At 43.8% G+C, this 23,805-nt stretch overlaps 1 protein-coding gene across 2 annotated transcripts in view; it reads left to right on the top strand.

Annotated features, from left to right (window-relative positions):
• Positions 1-11,121, top strand: part of LOC122865671 (NLR family CARD domain-containing protein 3-like) — a 35,133-nt gene extending 24,012 nt beyond the window's left edge. Inside the window, exons 3-7 of one of the 2 annotated variants that reach the window (XM_044174438.1) lie at positions 4,680-4,829; positions 5,485-5,604; positions 6,728-6,963; positions 8,906-10,694; positions 11,091-11,121. In XM_044174438.1, the coding sequence (XP_044030373.1) occupies positions 4,680-4,829; positions 5,485-5,604; positions 6,728-6,963; positions 8,906-10,694; positions 11,091-11,106 (2,311 nt within the window). In that variant the 3' untranslated portion in view covers positions 11,107-11,121. Of the gene's footprint in view, positions 1-4,679; positions 4,830-5,484; positions 5,605-6,727; positions 6,964-8,905; positions 10,699-11,090 lie in introns of those variants that run through there. The other variant, XM_044174439.1, reaches the window with a different exon arrangement.
• Positions 11,122-23,805: the final 12,684 nt, after the last annotated feature.

The raw sequence follows: 23,805 nt of genomic DNA, 5'->3' as shown, positions 1-23,805 counted from the left end.
TCAAATCTGCCAGCGCCAGGTGTCATTTCTAGCTAGCAAGTGCTGATTTAGTTTACTTCTGTCTCAAATAAAGGACCCATTGTTTAAAAAATGATAACGATTTGATGGTAAATCTGCCACAGTTATTATTTTAAACTGCATATATGTGCAAGAAGGAAAGTTTGACAAGTGTAGGAACAGCAACTAACTAAGTTTGACGTGTGCAGCAGCAGCTAACTAAGGGAGCGGGCTTAGTGGACGGTCAACTATAACTTCTCTCTAATTGGTGATAACAGTTAATAACTGATTAATAACACAGCTTTTGTTTTATTGAATGATATGTGACACACATGAACATGTCATTACAGTGTGTTATGAAACATTTATTAACTGTTTACACACATGTATAAGTCATTCGCAGGCGGTTTAAAACGGTTTATATGTTCAAAACATGAACATTCTTAACTCAAGGTCCACTTACTAGATTTCTTCTGGAGCTTTCAGCCATGTGGGCTTGATCAACTAATGACATTTGTTGCAGTTGTCATGGACAGTGTATTTATATTTATTTATAAATGTTATAAATAAATAGATACTCCATTAATAAATATAATTGATTAAATAATTCAAATAAATAATTAACATTTAAATTGCTATCTAGTAATTCATTAATTACATTTAATAGAATCAATATTATAAATAAATTCATATTTAACATTCATATGATTACAGCTGTTTTATGCTGCCAGTCATTCATTATCTTTTGATACACCAGTTAGATAATTTTCGACAAATATATTAATAAACACTTAAAATGTAATTATCTCTGCTAACAACAACATTATAAACCATTTATGAATTGTTGATTTACTGTTGATTTTTTTTTGTTTTGGACATTAAAACTCGTCACATTAGGCCTATTTAAACCAGTTTCATCAGACTGACCCAGAGGACTCAGGACTAATCCTGCTGAGATCGTATTAGGGCTCCAGATAAATGATGTTGCATTTCAGGGTCAAACAGAGTGATTTCCAACAGCTGATCTATCGGCCAGACAAACAAGAGCAAGAGCAGTCACACGGTGTGTTTCGAGGGAAGGGGTGTGTGAGTGAGTGTGAGGGGGAGTGAATAGTGGAGGGAGGGGTGGGGGGGTTAAACAGCCTGAAGTACGTCAACTGTTGGTGAGCTGCGTCGTGCGTTTTGGTGCGGTGATGTCCTCAGGAGCGCGCGGCTTCGCGGTGCGTAAAGACATTTCCGCCACAAAATGTGGGAATTGCGCTTTTCAGATTTCCACACGGGCTGCTCCTCTTCCTCCTAGAGAGGAATCGTTCCCAGCAACAGGACACTGATCTATTTTTAACATCCAGCTCATCAAACAAGTTGATGCCGGAAAGATGGACCCGCTCTACAATGCCACCGAGTGTAACGCCACTAACGGGACAAACGCCTCCGTTAACTGCAGCGACGGCTTCAACCAGTTCATCCAGCCGGTGTGGCAGATCACACTCTGGGCTGTCGCGTATTGCAGCATCGTTGCGGTGTCTGTGGTTGGTAACATGGTGGTCATCTGGATTATTCTGGCGCATAAGCGCATGAGGACCGTCACCAATTACTTTCTGGTAAGTACCGTGTGTTTACTGTTACAAGCAGGAGTGAGTGTTAGTTCAGGTTCTTCTACCTGAAGGTGAGGCTTTGTTTGAGAAGATGCTAAAACTTTTGAGCTCTCTGTGTTTCCTTTGGGAGATTCTGGAGGATTTATGTTCCCACTCACATGGATTGAAATTGAATTTTATTTTATCATCTGCAAACCATCATGAACTGACTCCTGTATGAAAATAAATGTACTTTTGTGAAATGAAGATGCTCCTCAAGCACAAAGCAGGTGCATTCATGGCTGTCAATATAGAAAGAGATGATGAACTGCAACAATCTTTAATTGAAATACATTTTCTATTTATGTGGACAACAAATGGTCCACATGCCTGGGCTGATTAAGTGAATTAATGCAGTCATTCCAACTCTCTTGACTCCAGCAGTTAAACCAAAAGTAAATAAACTCATAAATAAATCTCACGATTATTTTCTTGATTAATAATTCGATCTATAAAATGTAAGAAAATACTGACAAATGCCCACAATCACAATTTCCTGGAGCCTGAGATAATGTCTTCGTATTGTCCGAAATCCACAGATCTTCAGTTTACTGTCACATGAGACAAAGAAAAGCATCAGATGAGCACACTTGAGAAGCTATTTTTGGCATTTTGTGCTTGAAAAATGAACAATAATAAACAATCAAAACATTTGTGGATTATTGTTTCTTTCGATTGATTTATTGACTTATCGTTTTAGCTCTATTTCGAAGTCAGAAAACTATCGACTCCTTTAGGCTACAATCTGCCCCAAATGTGCATATTTAGAACAGTATTTGTAAACGGAAATAAGGATGCAAAAACAATGAATTCATGCACTGTCTTAAACTCCTCTCCTTTACAGAACGGGCTCATACCCAGGACCTTGAAGGCTCCATAACTTAACACTCTGAAAGGGCCATTCTGCATACTGAGTACTTTTAATTTTGATACTTTAAGGACATTTTAAGAACATGCTGGAGTAGAGATGGGGAAGTCTTGCAAAGTCCACATGTAGAGTCCTTACGTTTCAATGAAAACCGGACATCTGGCTGAGGCGAGTGGTTTGCTTTTATCCTAGTAGTGATGAGGTGCTGATGGGGAGCAGGTGTGTGTGATTAGTATTCTGGTGAGGGAGTGCGCTGTGACTGGCTGATGGTGGAGCCTGGCGGGTCTGTGACAGTCCCCCCTCGAGCAGAGAGGGGTCAAGGATGTCATGCCGAGGTACCCATGGCGCTCCTCGGGACTGTAGCCCTCCCAGTCCACCAGGTATTCCAGTAGACCACCACGGCGCCGGGAGTCCAGGATCTCGTTGACCTGGTACGCCGCTCCGTCCTTCAGGATGAGAGGGGGGGGGGGGTTCAGCTACTGCGCCAGGCTCTGTGGAAACAGAAACAGAAGGGCGGTGAGGTTTGAGGAGGGACACATGGAAAGTTGGGTGAATTCTGTACTGAGGTGGTAATTGGAGCTGAGCTGGAGCCGGGTTGATCTGCTTAGTGATGGTGAAGGGACCAATGAATCTGGGACTGAGCTTCTTGCAGGGCACACGCATTCTGATGTCCAGGGTCGACAGCCAGACCTTCTGACCAGGTTGATAGACTGGGGCAGTGGATCGTCTCAGGTCGGCCGTCATTCTGCGTCTGCGAAGAGCTCGTTGCAGCTGATGGTGAGCTGCGTCCCAGACCCTCTCGCTCTCTCTGAACCAGTAGTCTACTGCAGGTACCGCCGATGGTTCTCATGACCACAGGAAGAGAGGGGGTTGGTAGCCGAGTACGCACTGGAAGGGAGTGAGTCCAGTGGTAGGTTGACGGAGGGAGTTCTGGGCGCCCAACCCAGGAACTGGTTCCAAGAGTTCTGGTGGCCATGGCAGAAGGTACGTAGGAACCTGCTGATCTCTTGGATCTTCCTCTCCGTCTGCCTTTTATTATTATTATTATTATTATTATTATTATTATTCAGTTTGCAATGATATAAAACAAAGACAAGCAGCGAATCCTCAGCTGGACGGTGTGTGTGGGACTGAGTCAGAATAAACGTAAATAACTGAATCAAATATTGATTATTTCTCCCCCTGAACTGAATTCCTGTGTGGAGCTCCTGCGGGCTTCGGTACATTTACAGCTTCACCTTGGGAAATGAAATTTACGAACAAGACCTATATGCATTAAGAGTGTAAAATCTTTGGTGTAACTGGTCCAAATGTTCTGGTGGTGTTGTTGGCGGTGATGGTGTTGTGCTGAGATGAACTGTGTTTGTGTTCCCTATAAGTCTGTTATAGAACACATTCACTTCATTTGGTTTAAAGCACTTTACTTGTAACTTAAATAAAACCGATTTATTTACATCATTTAAGTTCTAACAGTTTGACCAAAACTCATTTGAATTCAATCTGTTGAAGCTGCGAGAGACGCTCATGAACACATCATGCTAAACAGCTGATCTGTGTGACACACACACACACACACACACACACACACACACACACACACACACACACACACACAGATGAACTCGACTGATTTCCTGTAAATGGAGAGGGGAGGAGCAACACTGACCAGGTGATCCAGGTACATGAGAACAGGGAGGGAACCTGAAAGTGTTCAACCAGTTCAGACCTGTTTTTTACAGTCTGTGGTTCAGACTCCATTATGAGTCGACAGAGCAGAAGGACACTGAAGGCCGAGGCAGGGTGAGTGTTAATCCAACATTTTTATTATTTTACTGTCAAAGTTTTCTCCCTGTGGACTGTAGAGGACAGAAATGTTAGAATGAACAGTTTGATTCATCTGTGGACACAAAGTCGGGATTGGCTGAATAATAAATATTTAACCTACAGTAACCCAAGAAAACAAGCGCAGATAAGAAGACTGACCAGGTGGAGCTCTGGGTGGAGTCATTATGCTGTGTGTGTGTGTGTGTGTGTGTGTGTGTGTGTGTGTGTGTGTGTGTGTGTGTGTGTGTGTGTGTGTGTTACTTCCTGTTCTCTGGTCTTGTTTGTGACTCTTGAACAGACTTGTTTCCTGATTCTTGTGTTCTGAGCTCAGTCAGTGTTACTGTTTCACCTCTCAGACTGACTGAAGTCCAGAAGATGAGTGTTTGTGTGGAGGAAGAGGAGGACAGAGCAGAGTCTCCAGGATCCAGCTGTCTGTCTCTGAAGAGTGACCGGTCCAAAAATCTTCCTCCATTCTTCAGTGATGAACCTGGACCCTCAGACACAAAGTAAGAGAACTTCTTCTAACTCATTCACTGTTTGCTGGTAATGTTTAGTCATTTTCCAACAGTAGAGTAACATTCGGCTTCATGGTCAAAGAAGGTTTTTGTATCAAGTCTACACTCACCATACTCCCCCCCCTTATTGACGTGGGAAACAGACGTTTACGTTGCCAAAGCAAGTGTGAGGAACAACAGCAAAAAAAAATGTACATAAATAGAAGAATGTGAAGAAGATTTTGCTGTTATAATCTGGTTTACTCTGATTGGTGTTTGGAAAGCAGTGTTGCTGTGAGACTGGAGGGGCAGTTAGTCTCTAACAGCACACCTACAATGTCTGCATTTGTTTCAGTGCTATATTACTTTATAGTTGATGGAAAATGACTTTTTAAACTGTATTTAATACACATTTTCTTCATGTAACTGGTCTAATGTTTGTGACACAAAGAGAAATCACTGGTGAAATCTTCCTCTTAGTATCTGTGACAGCTGTCAGTCACCAGAAGAGCTGAAATCTAATCTGAGAGGACTAATACAAACTTTTAAAGCTCCTGATTATCGACAGTAGCAGCAGTTTGTGTATTTAGAGCTTCCTCAATGGCTTTCATCAGAGAATTTATCAAGGATTCATGTGATATGAATAAAAACATCTTGGTGTTTGCAGAGTTCAGTCCAACAGACAGAGAGCAGAGTCTCCAGGATCCAGCTGTCTGTCTCTGAAGAGTGACTGGTCCAAAGATAAACCTCCAAACTTCAGTAATGAACCTGGACCCTCAGACACAAAGTAAGAGACTGTTTTTACTGTAAACTGACCTGATGGAAGATGAAGCATTGAGGATGAAGACAAAATGTTCTGCTAAAAGATTTAGATTCCTGATGCAGAACTATTAGTGCAGATACTGTTTCAAACTGAAATGGATATTATTTTATTTCTGCAGCAAAACACCTGAGAGCCTCCATTTCAGAATTTACTCTTCAAGAAAATCACGTTGAAGTGGCTGTAAAGATTTAGAATTGTTCAAAAGCAGAAAGAATCTGCTTCAAATGTAATTTCTTTTCTCATATTTGTCCTCAGAATATTTAGTTGTTTGCTCTTCCTCAGATCAGCTGTTATGATCCACCAGAAGCATCTTGAATCAGTTCATATCATAATTGTGCAACATGTGGTGAAAAAGCATTTGTACAAAAGCTTTGCTCAGCTTGATTAACACTTTGCTTTGAAACATTAGTAAGTGGACCTTTGAGCTCAGATTCTCTCCGCCATATATTGTTCCTGAAGGTGAAGAACAAACAGCACTTTGCTAAAAGTTATCAGCTGATAAAAAAGGGGCAGAAAATGGTCAAATGTAGATTTGGACCACTTCTCTTTTTTTAGAATATTACATTTCTGCCTTCATTTGATAGTTGACAGTAGAGAGTGACAGAAAACATAATGACACACAAACAAGGCAACCGTCTGGACTTGAACCTGTGACACCACTGTTACATGCCATGTGTCTTACACTGCTGGTCTACCACAGTTATTTAGACCACGTCCAGCCTCAGTGCAAACCTAACTAACTCAAGCTAAGCTGCCCAAAGTGACTGTAAAACAGTGAAGGACATAATCAGCTCTGTTTAATGGAAGGCTTTTATTGTGAAGTAGCTACAGGAAGTGTTGAGTTTGTATTAATAACAAACTACAGGCAGATCACTAAATGTTTAATATGACAGTCAGAGAGGAAAAGCAGTTAATTAGTGAGATAACAGGATCAGTCATTTTCATTACAGACTGAGTTCAAACAGAAAAGAAACGACACCTTTACTGTTCTCTGTGACCCTCTGAGCTTCAACACAGTGTCGGCCATCTTGATATTTTTCTACAACAATCAACAAATGATTTTAGTTCTAAAGAAATGTCTTCACAGAGAGAGGAAGAGGAGTCACGTTTCTGTGGAGGAGCAGCCGTCCTGCTGTGCTTTGTGTCAGGACGTCCTGAAGGATCCAGTCTCTACCAACTGTGGACACTGGTTCTGCAGACGGTGCATCACCTCATACTGGGACCAGTCTGCTTCATCAGGAGACTCCTCCTGTCCCCAGTGTAGAAAAAGATCCAGAACAAGACCTGGACTGCAGACAGCCAGTCAGACAAGCACTGTACAAAGTAAGACTGTACATCTGTACTTAAAAACGTAACCTGCTACATTTCATTACATTACGATTGTTTAGAGACTTACAATAAGTGCATTCATCCACGAGGATACAACCCAAAACCTGCAAGACTCATGCAGGACATCAGCTTCATCAAGTAAGCTGAATGGCTTCAAGTGCTGCATTTAGTTTTGGATTCTTCAGGCTGAAGATGTGTAGAGTTTCTGCTGTGCTGATGTCAGTGGGGAGCTCGGTCCACCATTGTGGATCCAGGACAGCAAACAGTGATGATTTTGTTGAGCGGTAGCTGGGCCCCCCTGGTAGTGAGGGGGTAGTAAGCCGATTGGCAGCAGCAGAGCATAGTGGACTGGTCTGGTCTGACCATGTCCTGGATGTAGGAAGCGCAGTAGGCAAGTACCAGTGAATCTGATTGGAGCAGCCTCCGGCAGCCAGTGCAGGGTGCGGAGGAGCGGTGTAGTGTGGGAGAACTTGGGGAGGTTGAAGAGCAGCCGGGCTGCTGCTTTCTGGATGAGCTGCAGAGGTCGGAGGGCACGTGCAGGCAGACCAGCCAGGAGCGAGTTGCAGTAGTCTGGGCCCGAGATGACAAGAGCCTCCTGGGTGAGGAACGGGCTCTGAGCTCGAAATAGCACATAGAAACAGTTTGTAAAACTGTACAGAACCACGCAGTGTTAGAGAGGGAACAACACTAAAACCCTCTGTCCACAGAGGACAGGGCCAGCCGCAGATGGTCTCCTCCAGTGGTGGAATGTGACGAAGTACATTTACTCAAGTACTGCACTTAAGTATGAATTCGACTGCTTTCTACTTCTGCTCTACCACATCTCAGAGGCAGATATTGGACTTTTTACTCCACTTTGTCTTAGTTACTAGTTACTTTACAGATTAGAGTTTTTCATCCCCTTCCTGTCCAGTGAAAACCATGCATCTCCAGATGTATTGATTTTGAATGTTTATGATGAGCTGAAGGATGAAGAGTTTCCTTTATGTGCTGAGAAAACTCTCCTCCTTCTGAAGCTAAATAAACTCTTTAACCCCCCTTCGGATCAGCTGGAAAATCGTCACAAAGCAGATGCTACAAACATATGATGATCTTATAGACCATGATGCAATTCTTCCACCGCCGGTATCCTCCCTCAAACCAAAGCCTCGTCTGTAGCTAAACTGATTGGATCAACACGTGTCTGTGCTGGTGACCAGAGAGAAAGCTCTGTTTTTATAAGTCTCTCACCATAAAAAATAGGTTTATTTCTTCTGTAGCAGTTCGGACTACAACTGTGTTGTAGGATGACAAATAAATGAAGCTTGTCCCTTGTATCTGTCGGTACGTTTGAAGCTTCTAACTGAATCTCTGTGGTTTGGACTTTCCTCTCACTCCAGTGTTCCTGTTTGGACGTTCAGATGTCAGCCTTTCTTTACTGTTCACTGTTACTTTAGTCATATCAGAGCTTTGTTCATTTGCTGCTGATGTAAACTCAACATTTCCTGCTGCTGCTTCACAAAATAATTTTAAAACCAGCGGGAGGCTTTTTATTGTGAAGCAGCTACAGGAAATGGAGTGCGTTTGTCACAGAGATTCGCAGCGCTTTGTTAACGGTGCTATTCAATAAAAACAGGTCTACACGACAAGACGTGAACCTATTCTGTATTATTTGATGGGTGGATCAGTTGTAAATATCACAGTGAGGAACAGCCACAGTGAGCTGTTCACTGAAGAGCTGCAGACGAGCTGCTGAGGCTCAGCCTGTCGCCTCTGCTGTCAATCAAACACGTCCACCAACACACAGTCAGAGGCTGTTCTGATGTTCCCCCAAAACTGGACTTTATCACCTTTACTTCTCTAAATGTTCTTATATTGATCGTTTTTTATTGGTAATGAAAATAATCAGCAGATTGTCAAAGCTTTGTTTTGTCTCACAGTGTTTTCTCTTTTTTAGTGAGTGGTGGTCTGCAGGAGGTTTTAGATGAACATAAGATCAGTCTGAGGAGGAGATGTGAACGTGTGACTGAAGGAAGTGATGAAACAGGAAGTGGAACCCTCCTCAACAGGATCTACACTGAGCTCTACATCACAGAGGGACAGAGCGAAGAGGTTAATACCCAACATGAGGTGCGGCAGCTTGAGACAGCTTCCAAGATGGAGACCCTCCATGACACTCCAATCAAGTGCCACGACATCTTTAAAGCCTTACCCGGCCAACAGGGACACATCAGAGTCGTTCTGACGAACGGCATCGCTGGCGTTGGAAAAACCTTCTTGGTGCAGAAGTTCACTCTAGACTGGGCAGAGGGCTTGGAAAACCAAGACGTCAGTCTGCTGATTCTGCTTTCGTTCAGGGAGCTGAACTTGATCAGAGATGAGCGGTACAGTCTTCTCGAGCTGCTCCATGTTTTCCATCCAACATTACAGAAGGTCACAGCAGAGGAGCTCGCTGTCTGTAAACTTCTGTTCATCTTTGACGGCCTGGATGAAAGCAGACTTTCACTGGATTTCAAGAACACAAAGGTCCTATCTGATGTCACACAGAAGTCATCAGTCAACGTGCTGCTGACAAACCTCATAGAGGGGAATCTGCTTCCCTCGGCTCTCGTCTGGATCACTTCCCGACCTGCAGCAGCCAATCAGATCCCTCCTTCATGTGTTGACAGGGTGACAGAAGTACGAGGCTTCACTGACGCCCAGAAGGAGGAGTACTTCAGGAGGAGAGTCAGTGATGAAGAGCTGTCCAGCAGAATCATCTCGCACATCAAGACATCCAGGAGCCTCCACATCATGTGTCTAATCCCAGTCTTCTGCTGGATCACTGCTACAGTTCTGGAGCACATGTTGACTACAGACCAGAGAGGAGAGCTGCCCAAGACCCTGACTGACATGTACTCACACTTCCTGCTGGTTCAGACAAAGAGGAAGAATCAGAAGTATGATGAGGGACATGAGACGAGTCCACAGGAGCTGATGGAGGCTGACAGGAAGGTTCTTCTGAAGCTGGGGAGGCTGGCATTTGAACATCTGAAGAAAAGAAACATCATGTTCTACAAAGAAGACCTGGAGCAGTGTGGTCTGGATGTTTCAGAGGCCTCTGTGTACTCCGGAGTTTGTACAGAGATCTTCAAAAGAGAGAGTGTGATCTTCCAGAAAACAGTCTACTGCTTTGTTCATCTGAGCGTTCAGGAGTTTCTGGCTGCAGTCTACATGTTCCACTGTTACACCGACAGGAAGACAAAGGCACTGAAGGCTTTTCTGGGAGAAAAACACGTTGATTCAACCCTGGATGTCTTCCTGTTGGGAGCATTGGAGAAATCCTTGAGGAGTAAAAATGGCCACCTGGACCTGTTTGTCCGCTTCCTTCATGGCCTCTCTCTGGAGTCCAACCAGAGACTCTTAGGAGGCCTGCTGGGTCAGACAGACAATAATCCTGAAATCATCCAGAGAGCCGTCAACAACCTGAAGAAGAAGACGACAAAAATCTCTCCTGACAGAAGCATCAACATCTTCCACTGTCTGACGGAGATGAACGACCACTCAGTCCATCAGGAGATCCAAGAGTTCCTGAAGTCAGAGAACAGATCAGAGAAGGAACTCTCTGAGATCCATTGCTCAGCTCTGGCCTACGTGCTGCAGATGTCAGAGGAGGTTCTGGATGAGTTGGACCTGAAGAAGTACAACACATCAGAGGATGGACGACTGAGACTGATTCCAGCTGTGAGGAACTGCAGAAAGGCTGTGTAAGTCCAGATGTGATTATCAACACTGTAAAGTAATGTAAAGAAGAAGCATCAGGATTAAAGATACACACTTTACACACATGCACAATATAAAACTTCCACACTATAAAAGTTATACCTGCTCATTAAAAACATCATACATGTGTTAAACTGCAAATGTCTACAAAAATCCGTGTAGAGTTTTTAGCTCTGAAGTCAGTGATGTATCTTCTGTCATCTTCTAACTTTCTTTCTTTGGGTGATGGAGGTTTGATACAAATCCAGCAGGAAAACATGAGGACTTGAGAGTGTGTCCAGAAAATGTTTTGACAATCATCATTTAATCCCAACAGCCTTTTTATTTCCACAGTGTTATGTTTCTATAACGTGTCTGTTTATTGTTCTTTTTATATCCAGACACACAGACATGTGATATCTGTGATCTGCTGGAACTAACGTCACTTGAACTTTAAGGTTTTTCATTATAGCTTTCATGCACAAAATACACACAAGCACATGACTGAGGTAAATACATGCGAGTGCAATTACAACAGTGACTTTACAGCTCATTGAACATCACGTTAAAATAAAGTTTAACAAACACAAATCACAGCGCCCTGTTAATCAAATATGACATGTGTTTATATTACAGTCATTTGGCAGACACTTTTGTCTGAAGCTGCAGTTTGTGGTTCATTATGTTGCTCAAGGACAATTTGACATGTGGACAGGAGGAGCTCAAGTTTCAAACCTTGTGATCAATGGCAATCAATGACTGTCTTTTTTTATAAAAAATTGTCAGATTTTCTTATACTTTGAGGTTTATATTCTCTGTCATCACAGACTTTCTGGCTGTCGACTCTCAGAGAGTCACTGTGAAGTCATGGCCTCAGCTCTGAAGTCCAATCCCTCCCATCTGAGAGATCTGCACCTGAGTGGAAACAAGCTGCAGGATTCAGGAGTGAAGCCGCTGTCTGCTGGACTGGAGAGTCCACACTGCAGACTGGAGACTCTGAGGTCAGTAAATAAAATAAAAGAAGTTCAACACATTTTAAGGAATAATGTATTTTATACATAACCTTCACACATTTTTTTGCAGGAACATTTATCTTTATACCTCTCTCACACACACACACACAAACACACTCTAAAACTCACATACAGGAGCACAGAGAACGTGAAGCATATTTCCAAATGCAGCTGTTTGAAGCATCGTGTCTGATCTGTCACCACCAACAGGTGACACTTCAACATGTAACGATGTTTCCTGTCAGAAAATAATGCCACTCTGTGTTCTGACTCATTAAACAGGGGCATAAATAATGCACTATATTTGTGCGGGAAGTTACTAGGTTACATTTAAGCTGAAGAACATGCCTCTCACTTCGCTCAGTGCACCTTTGATCCCGTTATAAAGAGAGGATGAAGCTCACAGTCAGTCAGCTGTGTGTTGATGGAGATGACAGTGGTGATGAGGAGAGTCTGAATCTGGGGTTTGAAATGAGAGCATCAGAAGAGCAGGGACAGGTGTTAAAGCGCTTTTTTGCATTTACTTACAATATTATTTAATTCAGAAAGTCTAATTTATTTCATATTGGTCATTCTATAGGAAACCTCTGTCTTAGTATTTTTCATAAAATGACACACTCTTGTTTTAAATTAGAAGAAACAGAAGAGAGTGAAAGTAACACGTCTGATTTGATCATTATTCCAGACATGACTGAGATCAGCAGGATGTTATTGATCTGTGTTGACATGAATAGGTGTATGAATGTTGTGCTGACATTTGGATGATGTCTGCAGAAGGCTGACATGATGATGGGCCACAATAACACAATGACAATGTCACTCGACTCGTTTTAGGGAAAAGCTCATTGATTAGGACAGAGTGATGTTGAGCTACACATTTCAAACCTGAACACATCTGATTGGATTATAAATGGATTCTTATCTGCATCATTTATTTATTTTTCAGATTGAGTGACTGCAGTTTGTCAGAGATCAGCTGTGCTTCTCTGGCCTTAGCTCTGAAGTCCAACCCCTCCCATCTGAGAGAGTTGGAACTGAGTCTCAACAAGCTGCAGGATTCAGGAGTGAGGCTGCTGTGTGATTTTCTGGAGAGTCCACACTGCAGACTGGAGACTCTGAGGTCAGTTCACTGACTCTCTGTTACTATTGTAGATCTGATATGTTTAATTAACCATTGAATTGAATTGATGTTCATACATAACTTACATCCATAAAGTTGTAAATGTCCTTTTGTTTACATTTTCATGTTTTTTGTACTAAATTTGGTCTGTAGTTACAAAAGACGTGTGTTTCTTAACGAAACAGTAGAAAATGTCGGCTGTTAGCTGTTAAAGTAAATGAATGTTTATCATTTTTGCTAAATGGTCACATCTGTATACAGAAGATCCTCTGAACTAATATTTTGTTTCAGTTGATCAAGTTTACTTGCTGAAGTAGAAATATTTCTTTGGTTTCTGATGATTTCATTGTGTTTTCACAAATACGAAGAAGAGTAAAACTTTATTTATAGAGCACTTATCAAAACAAAGTACAAACTGCATCACAGAGAGAGAAATAAAATACCACAGTGAATGATAAAATACATAAAACCACTAAAATAAACAGCCAGTTCAGGTAAGATCAGGATATGCTTTCCGATAAAAATGAGTTTAGAGAAGAGAGTTAAAAGAGGACGCTGACTCAGACAACCTAATTTCTTCGGGCAAGTTGTTCCAGAGTCTCGGGGCCCTGATAGCAAAAGCTCTGTCCCCTTTAGTTTTCATCCTGGACTCAGGAACAGACAGAAGACCCCTGCCCCAAGATCTCAAACTGAGGTGACGGAGGTGGTTTTATACTGGAGTGATGAAGTGCAGATGAAATGCAGGAGTGTGATTAGTGACAGGTGTTTCTGATTAGTATGCTGGTGAGGGAGTGCGATGTGTGTGTGGGGTTGTGGAACTCCCCCCCCCTCACTGCCCGCTCCTGAGGGCCGGGGACCCCGACGTCGTGGTGGCCGTCCTCTTCCTCGGGGGGCAGGTCGGTGTGGATAGGCTGCGTGAAATTTGTCTTGCGGGGAGGGATTAAGAATGTCTCTCTTTGGGACCGTACCCCTCCCAGTCCACCACGTATTCCAGATTGCCACCACGGCGTGATCTCGTGGACCTGGTAGGCCGCTCCATCCTCTAGGATCAGTGGTAAGGGGGGTTCTGTCGTAACTCCAGGCTCTGTGGAGATAGGAACAGAAGGGTGATATGGTTTGAGAAGGGAAACGTGAAAGGTAGGGTGGATCTTATACTGTGCGGGTAACTGAAGCTTGTATGTGACTGAGTTAACATTTTCGAGTATGGTGAAGGGACCATTGAATCTGGGACATAGCTTTCTGCAGGGCAGGCGCATCCTGATGTCACAGGTTAGAACTAACCTTTTGACCGGGTCGATATTCAGGAGTGGTGGATCTCCTTCGGTCGGCTATCAACCTGCGTCTGCAGAGTGCTCTTTGCAGCTGGTAGTGCGCTGCGTCCCAGACCCTCTCGCTCTCTCGGAACCAGCAATCTACCGCGGGAACCTCCAAGGGCTCTCCAGACCACGGGAAGAGAGGGGGTTGGTTGCCGAGCACGCACTGGAAGGGAGTGAGTCCAGTGGTTGGTTGACGCAGAGAGTTCTGGGCATACTCGGAGGCTGACGGTCACATCTAGGAGCGAGAAGAAAGCTTTCCATACCCGGGATATGAACTGGGGGCCTCGGTTGGACACGATGTCTTCTGGGATCCCATAGTACCTGAAGATATTGTTGAACAGGCATTCCGCTGTTTCCATGGCTGTGGGTAGTCCTCAGAGTTGAATAAGTCGGCATGACTTAGAGAACCTATCCACGACCACAAGGATGCATGTATTATTGTTGGAGGGTGGTAGATCAGTGATGAAGTCGACTCCTAGGTGTGACCAGGGTCTGTTGTGCATGGGTAGAGGGCACAGTTTGCCTGCTGGAAGATGACGTGGGCTTTTGGAAATGGCGCAATCTTGACATCCTTGTACGTACCTTCTCACATCCCTAACCATGTTAGGCCATTAGAAGCGTTCCCGTAGCAACGAGAGAGTTTCATTGGCCCCTGGGTGACCAGTGCCCAGAGATGTGTGGGAGGTGTGGATTAGAAGATTGCGTTGGGTTCTTGGGACATATTGATGATCCAAAGGGCAGCCTGGCGGAGCGCTGGTGGAGGCATTGGAGGAGGGAATGATGTCTCTGACCACTGGATGTGATTTACGAAGAGATGTTGGGGAAGAATGGGTTCAGGTTCGTCGATGGTGGTGTCGGCAGCGTGCAGTCGGGATAGGGCATCTGCCTTGGTGTTCTTGGCGCCTGGACGGTATGAAATGTTAAACTGGAACCGGGTGAAGAATAAAGCCGAGCAAGCCTGGTGAGGATTGAGCCGTTTGGCCCTTTTGAGATATTCCAGGTTTTTGTGGTCGGTAAGTACTGTAAAAGGGTCTTGGGCGCCCTCCAGCCAATGCCTCCATTCCTTCAGGGCCAACTTGATGGCCAGCAGTTCGCAGTCGCCGATGTCATAATTTCTCTCCGCCGGGCTGAGCTTCCGGGGGAAGAAAGCACATGGGTGGAGTTTGGCCGGGGTTCCCTGCAGTTGAGATAGCACCGCTCCTATTCCGGTAGTAGAGGCGTCTACCTCTACAGTAAATGGTCTTTCTGGATCCGGGTGGGCTAGGAGCGGTGCACTGGTGAAGGTCTTTTTGAGGAGGGTGAAAGCTTCTTGTGCGATGGGTGGCCAGGACAGAGACTTGGGCTTGTTGTGGAGCAAGTTGGTCAGCGGGTGTACTATAGTGCTGTAATCTCGGATATAGCGGTGGTAGAAGTTCGCGAATACCAGGAATCGTTGTAGACGATCACGGACTTGTGAAGGAACTCCCGCCTCCACCTCATGGATGAAGTCCTGAAATACAGAGGGGGCGTTGGCCAAGCCGTAAGGCATCACTAAATACTCGTAGTGGCCGGTGGGTGTCACAAAGGCTGTTTTCCATTCGTCTCCCTCGCGTATCCGAATGAGATTATATGCACTGCAGAGGTCCAGCTTCATGTAGACAGTGGCACCGCGTAGTTGTTCCAGAGCTGCAGGGACGAAGGGAAGTGGATACGGGAACTTAGTCGTGATGCGGTTGAATCCTCGGCAGTCTACACAGGGCTGCAAGCCTCCGTCCTTTTTGGCCACGAAGAAGCTGGATGCTGCCGGAGATGTGGAGGGTCTGATGTAACCTTGGGCCAAGGCCTCCTCGATGTACTCCCCCATGGCTTTCTGTTCGGGAATGGACAATGGGTATATCTTTCCACGGGGCACTGGTTCACCCGGTATGAGATCTATAGCACAGTCCCATGGCCGGTGTGGCGGCAACCGGGAGGCTCTCTTAGGGCAGAACACATCCTGGTAGGCAGTGTAGCAGGGAGGAATATCCACAGACTGTTTCTCTCGCGGGATTTCGATAGATGTGGTGTAGACTGGGAGTTGCTTCAGGCAAGGAGGAGATGGAGAGGGCAAGCAAGGGAAACAGCCTGGGAGGCAGGAACTACCCCATCGCAGTACCTCACCTGTGGACCAGGAGATGATGGGGTTGTGTTGCTCTAGCCAGGGACGCCCTAAGATAACCTCTGCAGTCGAGCCCTCCAGAACCAGCAGGTGTTGTTGCTCCTCATGCAGCACTCCAACTCTGATGGTAACAGGGCCCGCGGCTCTCTGGACGTGGCCGCGGCTGATGGGTCTCCCCGTTTTGGCATGGACCTGGTAGCTGGTAGGCGTGAGTGTGGTCTTAAGGCGGAGCTGGTGGCAGAGGGAGGCGGAGATGAAATTGCCAGCTGACCCGGAGTCGATGAGGGCTTGTACTGGGAGGGACAGGTTGGAGGTGACCAAGATTATTTCAGTTGCGAGTGGTTTACTGTTTGGAATAACAGGTAGGATGGCACTCACCATCGGTCTGAGCGGTCTTACTGGGCAGATGGATCTGTTGTGTCCAGCTGTTCCACAGTACAAGCACAACCCCTGGGTCAGCCGTCTCTGCCACTCCACTGGAGATAGCCTGTTGGAGTCTAGCTGCATGGGTTCTTGGTCTGGCTCTGGAGAGCGGCGCCTCTCTGGCTGACGGATGGAGGGTGTGTAGGGTTGCTGGTTCTGGTGTTCCGTTAAACACGTCTGCATACGGGTGGCCACTCGGATGGCTAATTGGATGAAACGTTTGAGGCTGATGGTATCCTCGTACGCAGCGAGATGCAATCTTACCCTGAGCTCCAATCCCTGACGGAAGGTGGTGATGAGGGATTGTTCATTCCAACCGCTAGCCGCAGCGAGGGTTCGGAACTCCAAGGCGTAGTCCTGGACGGAGCGCTGACCCTGTTTAAGCTGGTACAGCCGCTCGCCAGTGGTGGAGTCTCCTGCTGGACTTCCGAACACCTCTCTGAAATGGGCTACGAAGCTGGTCAGGGATTGGGTGACAGGTCCATCCTGAGTCCAGATGGACTCTGCCCACTGCAGTGCTTGCTCCTGGAGCTGAGAGATGAAAAAGGCTACCTTGGAGCGCTCAGTTGGGTACAGGGAAGATTGCATCTCCAGGACCAGAGAACACTGCAAGATGAAGCCGTTGCAGTCCTCCGCCGAGCCAGAGAAGGGCGCTGGTTTGGCCATGGGACTGGCGCATGTCGGAGCGGGTGGTGTGACTGGAGCAGAAGCGGAAGTGGTGGGTGATGAGGCGACTGGTGGTGGAGCAATGAGGCCACAGCGCAGGATGTCCACCAACTCCTGGAACGGATCCATGGCACTCATGCTGTCGTCTTGTTGTTACAGACAGAGCAGGCAGGAGACACCAAGATGAGACAGATAGTTTTTATTGCACACAATGTAAACTGACAGAGAGTTGATGGTACTGATACCATCCTTCGACTAGCCTGGATGGAGATCTGGGGTTGCAGAGACACACACGGGAGACTGGAGATACACGGGACTGGGATCGGGAGCTCAGGAGAAGGGACGACGCTTGCTGATGCGAGGTAGGAGTCCGAAACGTTGTATTGGGTGGATGCTGAGATCTGTCCTATTACAAACGAGACCGGACACTGACTGAGGTAACGGAGGTGGTTTTATACTGGAGTGATGAAGTGCAGATGAAGCGCAGGTGTGTGATTAGTGACAAGTGTTTCTGATTAGTATTCTGGTGAGTGAGTGCGATGTGTGTGTGGGGTTGTGGAGCCTGGCGTGTCCGTGACACAAATCTTAAAATCAATCATAAAACAAACAGGGAGCCAATGTAAAGAGGCTAAAACAGGTGTGATGTGATCATACTTCTTGGTCCTGGTTAACAGCCAAGCAGCTGAGTTCTGTACAGTCTGCAGTAGTTTCAAGGTTTTTTGATTAAGACAAGTGAACAGACTGTTACAATAATCAAGGCAGGAGGAGATAAAAGCATGTACAACAGTTTCTGCATCAGTAAGATTTAAAATAGATCGGATTTTAGCAATGTTTCTGAGGTGATAAAAACACGATTGGACAAGCTTAGTAATATGTTGCTCAAAACATGAATTGCTATCAAACAGGACACCAAGATTTCTTGCAACAGGCTTGATATGTTGTGACAGGTTACCAGTAGATGGCAGTATTTGTTTAGTGATGTGTTGGGGCCCAATATCAAGGATTTCAGTTATTTTTGTTGAGCTGAAGAAAATTTATCGACATCCAGTGTTTTATGTCAGACAGGCAGTCCTGCAGAGAACTCAGCGTACTGAGGTCAGTGGGCTTGACAGAGAGGTACAACTGTGTGTCATCTGCATAACAATGAAATGAAATACCATGTCTGCGGATTACATCACCCAAGGGGAGCATATATAAGGCGAACAGTATTGGACCCAGAATTGAACCTTGAGGCACACCATAGTTGATAATGTCTGATCATTGATGTTGATCCTTCAGAGTACACACACACACGGAGGAACACAGAGAGATCACAGTATATTTCCAGTGCAGCTGTTTAAAGGATCACTATAGTTTTTCTCCTGTAATTCAAGACTTGACTGAGATCAGCAACATGTTATTGATCTGTGTTGACATTTTGCTGACATTTGGATGATGTCTGCAGAAGGCTGACATGATGTTGATCCACAATAACACAATGACAAAGTCACTCTACTCATTTTAGGGAAAAGCTCATTGATTAGGACAGAGTGATTCAATTCAATTCAATTTTATTTATATAGCGCCAATTCATAACAGACGTTATCTCATTGCACTTTTCATATAGAGCAGGTCTAGACCGTACTCTATAATATTATTTACAGAGACCCAACAAATCCCATCATGAGCAAGCATTTGGCGACAGTGGCAAGAAAAAAAACTTCCTTTAAGAGGCAGAAACCTTGGACAGAACCAGACTCAATGGTGGGTGGCCATCCGCCGCTGCCATGTTATGTTTTGAGAGAGAGAGGGAGGGGGGGTAGAGGGAGGCACAATGCAAATACCAACAAGAATTTTATTTATTTATTTATTTAAATAGTAGAATAGTAATTGTAATGTTAATATTAATAAATTAATAATAGTAGTAGTGACACATCTGATTGGATCATAAATGGATTCTTATCTCCATCATTTATTCTTTTTTCAGATTGAGGTGGTGCAGTTTGTCAGAGACCAGCTGTGCTTCTCTGGCCTCAGCTCTGAAGTCCAACCCCTCCCATCTGAGAGAGCTGGAGCTGAGTCTCAACAACCTGCAGGATTCAGGAGTGAAGCTGCTGTGTGATTTTCTAGAGAGTCCACTCTGCAGACTGGAGACTCTGAGGTCAGTTCACTGACTCTCTGTTACTATTGTAGATCTGATATGTTTAATTAACAGTTGAATTGAATTGATGTTCATACATAACTTACATCCATAAAGCTGTAAATTTCCTTTTGTTCACATTTTCATGTTTCTTGTACTAAATTTAGTCTGCAGTCACAAAATGTGTGGAAAATGTCGGCTGTTAGCTGTTAAAGTAAATGAATGTTTAGAATTTTTGCTAAATGGTCACATCTGTATGCAGAAGATCCTCTGAACTAATATTTAGTTTCAGTTGATCAAGTTTACTTGCTAGTAGAAATATTCCTTTGGTTTCTGTTGATTTCAGTGTGTTTTCACAAATAATGTCTGATTTAATTCAATTTTATTCATATTACGCCAATTCATAACAGAAGTTATCTCATTGCACTTTTCCTATAGAGCAGGTCTAGACCGAACTCTTTATAATATTAATTACAGAGACCCAACAAATCCCACCATGAGCGAGCATTTGGCGACAGTGGCAAGGAAAAACTTCCTTTAAGAATGTAGAAACCTTGGACAGAACCAGACTCGTGGTGGGCGGCCATAGGTACACTATAAGCTTTATCAAAGAGGAAAGTCTTAAGCCTACTCTTAAATGTGGAGATGGTGTCTGCCTCACGAACCCAAACTGGGATCTGATTCCACAGGAGAGGAACTTGATAACTGAAGGCTCTGGCTCCCGTTCTACTTTTGCACACTCTAGGAACCACAAGTAACCCTGCATCCTGGGAGCGCTGTGTTCTAGTCGGATAATATGGTAATATGAGATCTTTAAGATACGATGGTGCCAGACCATTAAGAGCTTTGTAGGTGAGGAGAAGGATTTTAAATTCTATTCTGGATTTTACAGGGAGCCAGTGCAGAGAAGCTAATATTCGAGAAATATGATCTCTTTTCCTAGTTCTTGTCAGTACACATGCTACAGCATTCTGGATCAACTGGAGAGTCTTAAGGGACGTATTCGGGCAGCCGGATAATAAGGAATTGCAGTAGTCCAGCCTAGAAGTAACAAATGCATGCACTAATTTTTCAGTATCATTTTGAGACAGGATGTGCCAGATTTTTGCAATGTTACATAGGTGAAAAAAGGCAGTCCTTGAAGTTTGTTTCATGTGGGAGTTAAAGGATAAATCCTGATCAAAGATAACTGAGGTTCCTTACGGTGCTGCTGGAGGCCAGGACATTGCCATATAGAGTAACTATATCTTTAGATAATGTGTCTCGGAGGTGTTTGGGACCAAGTACAATAACTTCAGTTTTGTCTGAGTTTAACATCAGAAAGTTGCAGGTCATCCAGGTCTTTATGGCCTTAAGATATGCTTGAAGTTTAGTTAACTGGTAAGTTTCATCTGGCTTGATCGATTGATTTAATTGGGTATCATCTGCATAGCAATGAAAGTTTATGGAGTGCTTCCTAATAATACTGACTAGAGGAAGCATATATACGGTGAATAGAATCGGTCCAAGCACAGAACCTTATGGAACTCTGTGACTAACTTTGCCGTGCACGGAGGACTCACCGTTAACATGTACAAACTGAGATCGATCTGATAGATAGGATTTAAACCAGCTTAGTGCGGTTCTTTTAATGCCAATTACATGTTCCAGTCTCTGTAATAGGATGTGATGGTCAATGGTGTCAAACCCAGCACTAAGATCTAACAAGACAAGAACAGAGACAAGTCCATTGTCTGATGCAATTAAAAGGTAATTTGTAATTTTCCCCAGTGCTGTCTCTGTGCTATGATGCACTCTAAACCCTGAAAATCCTCAAATAAACTATTTTTATTTAGAAAGTCACACAACTGATTGGCAACTGCTTCCCAGCTGAGGAAGGTTGACAGGAGCAAAGCAGCCAAAACACACATCAGGCTCTACAGCTGTTTCCAAGGTTCCTGTGTTTGAAGATAAATCGGTACCAGTTGAAGGCAGGACTTGATGAATTTTTTCTCTAATAGTTAAAATTTTATCATTAAAGAAGCTCATGAAGTTGTTGCTACTGAGAGCTATAGGAATACATGGTTCAATAGAGCTTTTATTTTCCTCTATTAATGATGAGTAGTAAGCTGCTCTGACATTACGGAGGGCCTTCCTATATGTTTTAAGACTATCATGCCAGACTAAACGAGATTCTTCCAGGTTGTTGGAACACCATTTCCTTTCAAGTTTTCGTGATGTTTGCTTAAATGTGCGGGTTTAGAGGAGCGATAGAATCGAGTGTCATTCGCAGTGAGCCTGCAGCGCTATCAACTAGATGGTCAATTTTGGAGGGGCTGTGATTTGCAAAGGAATCCTCTGTTATATTGCGACATAACATTGAATTAAATGCAGATGGGATCGCTTCCTTAAATCTAGCCACAGCAATATCAGATAGACATCTAGAGTAAGAATTTCTGCCTAATGGTGTGTAGTCCAGTAATAGCAGTAAAAAAGTTATTATTAGTCTGATGAAGGATTCTGTGGAAAGCCTATTAAATGTTCAAATTCAATGCCGTATACCAGCACAAGGTCGAGAGTGTGGTTAAAACAGTGAGTGGCTTCATGTACACTCTGACAAAAGCCAGTTGAATCTAATAATGAGATAAATGCAGTACTAAGGCTATCATTATCAACGTCCATATGAATATTGAAATCACCTACAATAATTACTTTATCTGTTTTAAGGACTAAACTTGATAAAAAAAACTCTGATCATTGATATTGATCCTTCAGAACACACACACACATCGAGGAACACAGAGAGATCACAGTATATTTCCAGTGCAGCTGTTTAAAGGATCAATATAGTTTTTCTCCTGTAATTCCAGACTTGACTGAGATCAGCAGCATGTTATTGATCTGTGTTGACATTTTGCTGACATTTGGATGATGTCTGCAGAAGGCTGACATGATGTTGATCCACAATAACACAATGACAAAGTCACTCTACTCATTTTAGGGAAAAGCTCATTGATTAGGACAGAGTGATTCAATTCAATTCAATTTTATTTATATAGCGCCAATTCATAACAGACGTTATCTCATTGCACTTTTCATATAGAGCAGGTCTAGACCGTACTCTATAATATTATTTACAGAGACCCAACAAATCCCATCATGAGCAAGCATTTGGCGACAGTGGCAAGAAAAAATTGATATCAATTGATATTGATCCTTCAGAACACACACACACATCGAGGAACACAGAGAGATCACAGTATATTTCCAGTGCAGCTGTTTAAAGGATCAATATAGTTTTTCTCCTGTAATTCCAGACTTGACTGAGATCAGCAGTATGTTATTGATCTGTGTTGACATGAATAGGTGTATGAATGTTGTGCTGACATTTGGATGATGTCTGCAGAAGGCTGACATGATGATGATCCACAATAACACAAAGACAAAGTTACTCCACTCATTTTAGGGAAAAGCTCATTGATTAGGACAGAGGGATGTTGAGCTACACATTTCAAACCTGAACACATCTGATTGGATCATAAATGGATTCTTATCTGCATCATTTATTCTTTATTCAGATTGTGGGGCTGCAGGTTGTCAGAGACCAGCTGTGCTTCTCTGGCCTCAGCTCTGAAGTCCAACCCCTCCCATCTGAGAAAGCTGCAGCTGAGTCACAACAAGCTGCAGGATTCAGGAGTGAAGCTGCTGTGTGATTTTCTGGAGAGTCCACACTGCAGACTGGAGACTCTGGGGTCAGTTCACTGACTCTCTGTTACTATTGTAGATCTGATATGTTTAATTAACATTTGAATTGAATTGATGTTCATACATAACTTACATCCATAAATTTAGCCTGCAGTCACTAAAGACGTGTGTTTCTTAAAGAAACTGTAGAAAATGTCGGCTGTTAGCTGTTAAAGTAAATGAATGTTTAACATTTTTGCTAAATGGTCACATCTGTATACAGAAGATTCTCTGAACTAATGTTTAGTTTCAGTTGATCAAGTTTACTTGCTGAAGTAGAAATATTTCTTTGGTTTCTGTGGATTTCAGTGTGTTTTCACAAATAATGTCTGATTATTGATATTGATCTTTCAAAGCACACACACACACACACACACACACACACACACACGGAGGAACACAGAGAGATCAAAGCATATTTCCAGTGCAGCTGTTTAAAGGATCAGTATAGTTTTTCTCCTGTAATTCCAGACTTGACTGAGATCAGCAGCATGTTATTGATCTGTGTTGACATGAATAGGTGTATGAATGTTGTGCTGACATTTGGATGATGTCTGTAGAAGGCTGACATGATGATGATCCACAATAACACAATGACA

Source organism: Siniperca chuatsi, linkage group LG18 (assembly GCF_020085105.1).
Source record: "Siniperca chuatsi isolate FFG_IHB_CAS linkage group LG18, ASM2008510v1, whole genome shotgun sequence".
Lineage (NCBI taxonomy): Eukaryota > Metazoa > Chordata > Actinopteri > Centrarchiformes > Sinipercidae > Siniperca > Siniperca chuatsi.
This window is presented reverse-complemented; position numbering and strand designations above follow the sequence as displayed.